The sequence below is a fragment of the Lactuca serriola genome, chromosome 1, assembly GCF_051521515.1.
Source record: "Lactuca serriola cultivar US96UC23 chromosome 1, Lser_US96UC23_V15, whole genome shotgun sequence".
NCBI lineage: Eukaryota > Viridiplantae > Streptophyta > Magnoliopsida > Asterales > Asteraceae > Lactuca > Lactuca serriola.
The window spans coordinates 12,626,695-12,635,822 of NC_136408.1; the positions used below are offsets into that span (position 1 = coordinate 12,626,695).

General features: G+C 35.2%; 1 protein-coding gene across 1 annotated transcript; it reads right to left on the bottom strand.

Annotated features, from left to right (window-relative positions):
• Positions 1 to 8,176: 8,176 nt before the first annotated feature.
• Positions 8,177 to 9,128, bottom strand: PSAN (photosystem I reaction center subunit PSI-N, chloroplast, putative / PSI-N, putative (PSAN)). The gene is made up of 3 exons (XM_079040624.1): positions 8,719 to 9,128; positions 8,506 to 8,631; positions 8,177 to 8,346 (listed from the first exon to the last, which is right to left on the bottom strand). Exons 1-3 carry the CDS (start codon positions 9,010 to 9,012, stop codon positions 8,257 to 8,259), a joined length of 510 nt encoding a protein of 169 aa, XP_078896750.1. The 5' UTR covers positions 9,013 to 9,128; the 3' UTR covers positions 8,177 to 8,256.

A 9,128-nucleotide genomic window follows, 5' to 3' on the forward strand; every position in this document is an offset into this window, starting at 1 on the left:
ATACATGTCAATTCTATTTTATATTTATCAATTGGGTATTTGGATTTTAGTGATGACCGATCAGTGATGAACGAACCGTGAAAATGGAGTGAGCCGCCGCCATTCGCCCATAGGTTGTTCTTGGGCCAGGTGGGCTCTAGATCTTTCGGTTTATGTGCTAGATCTTTTCGTTTAAGAGACATTTTATAGACAAGAGCATTGAATCAAAAGTTTTTAATTGGGTATTTCTTTATGTGCTAGATCTTTTCGTTTAAGAGACATTTTATAAACAAGAGCATTGAATCAAAACTTTTTAATTGGGTATTTTTTTTAACGGCAAAAATACTATGAAACAACATTAACAAAAATACAAGGCAAATTGGGAGCTATCCCACGGTAATAATCTATCTTTCATGATTCTCCTTTTTATCCACTAAAAGGAGGTAGTTTTAATTTCACATAAAATGAAATTATAATTTATGAATATACTCTTGAAAATCTTGTTGTCCCTATACCACTATAAAACTCATATGAAAGCCAAGAGAATCACTCAAAGTATGTTTCTTTTATCTTTTTTATATGCATTCCTCTTCTGAGTAGTTTAAAAACATATCTTCGTAACCATATCAGTTGTGAACTCATGACTCCACATATTAAGAAGAGCAATTACTTCTTTAGCCGTCGAACACCTGGTAGGTGGTTCTCCGTCACCTCATAACTGTGGCATAAAGGGCAAAGCGTGGATCTGATTTGAGAACTTCTCACTGCTAAATTCTCCAATGTTGGTAAACAACCAACCTTGTTCTCCAAAATAACACATTTTCTCTATTGGTAGTCAACTTGTTCCGGTAAGTATGAAAATCTAAATGCTCAAGAGTGTGACAATCGATGAGCTTTTTGATGGAAGAAACCATGAAAATCCTGTCATCTTCGAGGCCCCACTCCCAACCTTCATTAGTTCTGTAAAACATGTTTCTAAGATCTATATTTCCAAGTTAAGTGTGTTATTGATGTTGATGTGTCCCCTATGTCCCTCTCCTATCTGCAGCAGTTAAGCGACAAACCACAAGTTTTCCATCCGGGCCATGAATGGATTTAACCATATCATGCTATAGAGATCCTTCTTTTTTCCTAAACCGTCACCACCATTTTGAGAGCATAGCTAGGTCAAGTGATTGAAGGATTTCAATTATGAGACCTCGATTAATATTTGAGTTTAAGACCTTCCATAATCTGTGCGGTTTTTCTTATATATATATATATATATATATATATATATATATATATATATATATATATATATATATATATATATATATATGGGTTAGGATTAAATGTTAACAGTAAATATTGTGTGAATGTATAACTGAATCTGGACATTTGGATTAAAAAATCAGGTGGTTAAGAATTGATCATGATTTTATTAATTTCTAATTTAAATTTTAACATAAATGACTGATAATAACGTTATTAAGGACAATTGAGTCATTCTTCATTCTATTTTAAAAATGGAAGTCAACATTTTATATGCTTACACCCTGATTTTTTCTTTCCATCACCTAATATCATTCCATGTTAGTAGAACGTTGATGATTTATCATATGAATATACAATTTTCCCAAAAAAATCAATTATCCAGTATAAAAGACAGCATGACCCCACTTCTTTAAACCTGATACACATATAAGAAGAAGAAATGGATGAGTTAGAATTAAAGGAAATAATAGACTCCAAACTCAAGAATTCAATAACCAGATGCCTTTCAAGCTCAAGATTCAAAAGCACAACAATTGTGTCACTCATAATTGAATAATGAGATGCCTTTTAGACTTAAGAATTGTCGACGAAGATTATTTTGTCGCTCCCTCACAAGCAGGTTTTCATTTTTTATTTTTTGTGACTTGTTCTTTTAGAATGCAAGAAAAAAAAAGTATTAAGTTCAGGGGTTTATAAAGATTTATTTTTTGAATTCCAACATTAGTTTGGTCAATAATATGATTGCTCCTCGTTGCATAGTATAAATGGGGATTTCTGATAGATAGGTTTAGTATCATATATTCTTGTAGAATGTATATGTATTCGTGGAGAATGACATACAAATATTGTTTGCTCTATTAAAAGCAGATGATGGAATACGATTATGCCAAAATAAGTGTTTCTAACAAGTTTTCATGAAATATGTAAAAGCAAGATTTCATGATTGTGTAAGAATTGAAGTGTTAGTATGGTGATTTCTTTTATTGTGTTGGGCTTATTTACTAAAGTATTCTTTAAGACTTCATGGTTTTGAGTGAATGGTTTAGTACCATGAATTTTAAAAATACAAAAAAAAAATTGTAACAAAAAACCAATTCTTTTAGAATGTACGAGTGTAATAAAAGTGTATTATGATAACGTTTCAAAGAATAATTATGATGTAATACACTTTTTGTTGGCCCAACATGTAAATTTATCAGTCAAGAAGATCACATTGTTAAACATGTTGCAGAGTGATGATTCTTGCATAATATACTTTAAAATGGCAAAAAAGATGTCCAACAAATTGAAAAATGGTTTTGAATAACATACAAAACCAAACTAATTAAGACTTTTGTGTTTATAACAAAGTACATGATTTGTGAATTGATTCCAAATCTCATAAAATCTTTTGCTCTCTGCAATTTCAGATAGAAACAAGTCTTCCTTATTTTTACATCTTTTTCACAAGTGACATATCATTTGATCCTAATATTAGTCGGTTAATAGATTGTACAACCGCCTTCTCGAATTATGGTTTATTTTCGACTATGAAATTCTTTAAACATTCATCATCGCCTTTGACTTTCACACTTTTGGATATTCCTGGTATATACAAAAAAATATTAAGAATATTCTTCAAGAATATGTTTATACATTAAATTATAAAATATACAAGCCAGTCACATTATGCATTTTGTAAAGATAAATTCTCATAAATTATTGTACATCAACTTAATTACACAAACATACATATCAATTCTTTGAGAGCATGTTTCTTAAAATCATAATTGGCATAAAAATACATGAGAATGAATAAGAAATGTCAAAAAATACCTAGCTTTGAAACATTTTTGTATTTCTTGATTTTATACAAACATGTGGATCACACATTCAAATTGGGATTCTATAATCTCTTCAAACATTATGATGGAAAAATCGATACTTAAAATCTATGGTAAGATAACATATAAATTACAAATATTATTAAAGAATTTGTTTAGGGAGAAAATTTGTGAAACGATTATTAACAAATACTTCTTATGAAAAAAATCCTTGAACCTATAATTATTTTGATATAAATGATTATTTTACCAGAATGAGATACTAATATTACAATAAACAGCCTTTCAAAATGTCATTCATAATATAATAATTAGAAAAAAAAAGCAAAGATTCTTTAAGAATATGTCTAGGGATACAAAATCACTGAACCCATCGTTAACAAATAATCTGAAGGGAAAAACAAAATCCGTGAATCAACTTATCGAAGAATATTACAAACAAAATCTTATTCATTAAAACACAAGATCTATTTAGATGAGGAAAGAGAAGAAACTAATTCAGTACATATCGGTGAAGATTACTAAAATAGAAAATCGATTTATAAATTGGAAATAAGTCAATGGTTTATTGAAAATCGATTTGCAGATTAGAGATCACATTGAAAACTCCTATTCACAAAAATCTCTAATCGATTTATATGAGAAAATATAAGAAACAATATTACCCGAAACGAAATCATAACCTACGATTATCACAAAACAAAATCATGCAAGAATCATATCATATCACAAACAAAAATCATATATGTTCTTGAAAAATGATTTATAAATTAGAGAAGACTGATTATGATGTTTCTTGAAATCAATTCACATACCGGAGAAAATTGATGATGAAGAAAGAGAAGACCGTAAACCAGTAACATGATTATAGCTAATTTAGGAGGATAGATAAATCTGATTAAATGATATATATGTTAGTTTACTATAATGCCCCTATAAAACGATTGGTCCAGAATTGACCATACATTCACACAATAAATAATGTCTATACATGAACCTAACTCATATATATATATATATATATATATATATATATATATATATATATATATATATATATATATATATATAGCACTAAAGGCTTTCTAGTTTATTGATGAAATTTGTGGGAGCCTTGTAGAGAAAGAACATGTACGATCCCAAGTTCCCAAGAACCTCTTTACAAAGCACTAATCTCCCTCCGACATAGAGACATTGGCTGAAAGTTTATTCTGAAACTTTTCAATTAGAGCTATTCAGTTTGACATTCTCGACATACCTCCACCAACTAACATTCCAAGGTAATAGAAAGGGAGAGTCCCTTCCTCACAACCTAAATTTTCAGTTAGAGCTCTTAAGTCCCTTCCTCACAACAAAAATCAGTCGATCAGATTTATAACGAATTAATTATGACAGTTTAAAATGAAGTAAAATTTATGAACATTACAGAAACATCAACAAATCTACTTCCTCATGTTTAGGGTTGTAATTCGGTTAATCATGTCCAAATAAGGTGTTTCCGAAGTTTAAAAATTGAGAAAAAAACATTGATGTAACACCCCGTTTCGAAGACAAACCCTAAAATCCGAAGATGTGTTTTAAGTATTATTTTATTCCAATATATGTATATAATTAAATAAAAAGTTTAGTGAAGAGAGCGTAATTGGCATTATAATTTGTTGTAGAGGTCTAAAGAGTGCTTTCGGGGTTAGTAGTGTAAGAATATTTGAACATATGCCTAAAGGATAATGAATTGGGTTCGTTTTGTAGCTTTTGGACTTATATTGAAAATTATTTTGTAGAGGAGGGGCTATTTGGGTAAATTTGGATTTAATTTGAAAGAAAAAGAGAAGGAAGGGCTGAATATGTCATAATTGAGATTTTGGGGGTTAAAAGGGTAAATTCTGGATTGGCTTTGCAAAGAATCTCGAAAGCTAAGGGGTGTTTGGTAAAATGTGGGACTTAAATTGGAAGATTTATGAAATGTCGAGGGCTGAATGGTAACTTAGGGATTTATTTTGAAAAGATTATGTATGGGAGGGGTTGGAAGCGTCAAATCCATATGAAGTTGCAAGGGATATGATTTTAACCCGTCACCCTCCAAGCGCCTCCACATATAAGGGATAAACCCTAACCCTAGTTGGTCATCTTCCAACCGCTAACCCCATTCCATTCCAGCCGGCGCCGCCACTCCTACTGTCAAGGTCACAAAGCACCGATCGAATGCCACCGTGGTTACCGCCGGAGAAACCGAGATAGCTGAAGACCGACGTCGTGACAAGTGTTGTTGCCATTCCCGGAAACACCTCATCTCTTCTTCTGTTCTATCACCATTCTCACCGCCGGTATCACGCAAGGACCGTCTCATCTCCGTTGTTTTGTTGTTAGTGAAACGACAAGCTACGAAGCCGATGTCCAGCCGTGGGCAGTATAGGTTTATGATAGCATGGCCCGTTGCTGCTGTTCCAGATGGCGGATAACCGCCACCTCCCTGCCATATTATTCTTCTTTTCCTTCTTTGTTTCTGTTTCGGTGCTGCGTCACTACTGTGGGTCCGACGACTATTCTACTGCCGCTTTTCCGTTCGATGGCCTCACGCAACCACATGGGTGGCCGAGATTGGTGCGTTTTTGGCGATGGATATGCATGTTCTGGTGTTATGTGCGTGTTTATTTCCAATGAAGTGTTTTATGTGGTGTTTGATGGCTGAAAAACTGAGAAGATAACCACCATGGCCGCCACCCATGGTAGCTGCCACCTTGTACCACCGCCGGCCACCAAAAGGGTGGCTGTGCGTGTGTATTTATCTCATTGTTTGTGTGTGTTTATTTTGGGATTTTGTATTGTATAATTGTAATTAGTGACGAAATAATCAAGAAATTCATAACCACCACTATGAGGTGGTGGCTGCCGCCTTCTGCCGCCACTGACCGTCGTGTTGGGTGGCGGTGTGTTTTTGCTTGTGTTTGGATTGCTTTTGGGATGCTTGGACATAAATGGACTAGAACCATAACCACCACTGTGAGGTGGTGGTCGCCGTCGTAAACCGTCGTTGACCATCACTACCCGAGGTGGTAGTGGGTGTTGTCCGACTTATGAAACCCTAGTGGGCCTAATGAAACCCTAATTGATCTAAAGACTTAGCTTTTGGGCCTAATTGGATTGGGATTGGGTTGGAAACCCTAATTATGGATATATGGGTTTTGGAGTGTCGGGACCCGCATTTTGGATGACTAGATTGGGATTATGTATTAAGCCGACCACACTCTATGATTGAACCAATAGATTGATGGACTTAATGGATTAAGTCCTTAATGGTTTAAGTAGGAAACACTTAACCCTACTCGTCATTTTATGTGAAAACAGTAATCTTGCTTGGGCCTTAAGTTGGGCCTTTCTATTGGGCTTTGGTGATTGGGCTATTGATTGGCTATCCAAGAACAATCATATGGAATGAGAATATATGGATGGGCTTTAGGGTATGACCCATGTGAGGGTTTGGGGCCAATTTGGAAAATTGGACCATAGATGGGCTATAACTGGGCCTTGAAGATTATGAGAGGTTAGACCATTGGAGTGCCAAATGTTTGGACTGGACTAAATGGTTAGGCCTTAGGATAAGACCATGTAAAGGTTTGGGCCCAATTTGGAAAATTGGGCCATGTGTTGGGCTTTGATTCTTAGTTGGACTTTTGGGCATTTGGATTGGGCCTTGAATTTGAATCAAACTAAGATGGGGGTAAAGTAGTCTTTTACCCCAAACATGGACTTATGGATATGTATTGGAACCCAATTACTGATTGGGTGTTATTTTGATGATTAGCACTTCGAGAACTTGTCATCCAGCAACTAGAGTTTTGTCTACGGGACTTCAGCAGTGCGAGGTGAGTTACCTTCCAGTAGAGGTGGGTCTAAGGCACCAATGCCACCCCACCATTAGGTGATTATGTTTGAGATGATTGTCTTTGTGATAATTTTCTGGTTTGCCACTATCTGTTATGCTTTATGTGCTAGTATGCTATGTTATTATGCGGTAGTGGTAGGGTGAAATAGTCCCCGGTTACGGGTTGAAAGAGACCGAAAGGGTAGGCCAGCACCCATATATGTTAGGCAGTATGTGATTTATGAGTATATGTTAGGATATTATGTGGTAGTGGTAGGGGTGAAATAGTCTCCGGTTACCGGTTGAAAGAGACTGAAGGGGTAGGCCAGCACCCATATATACTAGGCGGTTACCGGTTGAAAGAGACCGAAGGGGTAGGCCGACACCTAGATATGCTAAGCGGTTACCAGTTGAAAGAGACCGAAGGGGTAGGTCGGACGCCCAGATATGCCTGACAGTATGTTATTTGTATGGTATGTGGTATGATAGAGGAACTCACTAAGCTTCGTGCTTACGGTTTTCAATTTTGGTTTCAGTTACTCCGTTTTCAAAAGAAAGGAGTCGACGATCGTAGCACATCACACTATGTTTTCCGCACATAAGATCTTTGAGATTACACTCCGATATTGTTTTATGATAACATGTTTTGATTATTGACACTTTGGTTTTGACATTTGATGTTTTTATGGATGTTTTTATATTTATGGTTTTATGATAACCTAATTAAAAATGAAATTTTTGGTCTTGAATTTTGGGATGTTACAATTGAACTCCATTCTGGAAAAAAATATGGCTGATCTGACTTATACAAATCTATTATGATAGTTTGAAGTGGAACAAAAATATTTAACAATATAGAAAAAAAAAAACAAAAAAAAACAAATTCTGTATGCGGATCATGGACTCGATTAGCGCTAAACCTAATGGACCAGGACTCAACGGTCCAGACCCGATACTTGGTTTTAGTCCTACGACCGTCCTGATAACTAGACTGGTTTTAAGTAATCCAATTTCGGTTTGGTTCTAGTTCGAGACCGGGTTTCGGTTTCATTTATTTTAAAACTTTCATGAATTCATGAATATTATATAAGTTTAATAGTCAAAAGATGTGAAGTGACCGATTTAAAATAAAAGTTTTATTAATTACTATGTTGAAGACATGAAGTATTTATCGATAATTAAAGGGTTCCCGTATAGTATATGCCATCCAAATTCACATTATATACAATAGTCAAGAATACTGAAAGGAAAAGAATGGGAGAAAGTGATATAGATATAGCAAAAGAGTGAAGTTCTTCACACATAAATACAAACAAGGATTACATAAAAGACTCATCACCATTTCCAGAACACATTGGAACCACACTTGAATTTGTCTTTCCCTTTGCACTCCAACTCTAGATCTTCCGATAGGAATGGCACTTTCTGCATTACGTATCAAGCAATCAAAACCATATATACCCAAGATCTTTATGTTAGATCTTGTGATTCATGCAAATTAAACTCTTAACAATCTACATCTATAACACTGTTAATCTGTTATGTTATTGAATTCGTTCTTAATTAAGTAATTAGAGTTCAAACCTTTGTCTTTGCAAGATCTTGGCAGCCTGTGAAGTTGTAGGGGAAGGTGCATGTTCCAAACTGAACTGTGTATGCTCTTGCAAAGTTTGCACCACTTGTTGCCAGCCTCTTTTGGTCATTCAATTCCTTAATTAAGCCATTACAAATAAAAAAGAATTAATTAAATATAACCATGTATTGATTTAAAAACGGTTTTGGAGAAAGAAACCAAACCTTGTTAGCTTTAGACTTCTCAAGATAATCGTCAATGACGCCGGCGTTGGCGGAGGAAGTGGCACTGGCGAAGAGTGCAGCTCCCAGACAAAGTAGAGCGGCTCTTCTTCCTTGCTGCGACTGATCAATGGAATCAGACGATGAACTCACAGTCTGCTTAGCCCTGATGACCGGCAACTTGTAACGGACGGCTGTAGGTGCGGCGGAGGAAGGCTTTGAGTTGAAGTCCGGGGAAGCAAGACCACCGGAGACTGCGTAGTTACAGGCCAATACACTGGAGTTCATTGTGGCCATATTAGATCGATGGTGTTTAGGAATGATTTTGATTCGGTGGTGGAATTTTATATACAAGAAAATTGTAAGAGATATAAGTTTGTGGGTGAGACTGATGGATATGAAAATGGTCTGTG

Bases quoted from the DNA above. Each gene is read 5' to 3' on its own strand.
- PSAN (XM_079040624.1), bottom strand. From the start codon at position 9,012: ATGGCCACAATGAACTCCAGTGTATTGGCCTGTAACTACGCAGTCTCC. The intron at 8,632-8,718 runs GTTTGGTTTCTT...GGCTTAATTAAG, and splicing joins AGAAGTCTAAAGCTAACAAG to GAATTGAATGACCAAAAGAG. The intron at 8,347-8,505 runs GTTTGAACTCTA...TACGTAATGCAG, and splicing joins AAGATCTTGCAAAGACAAAG to AAAGTGCCATTCCTATCGGA.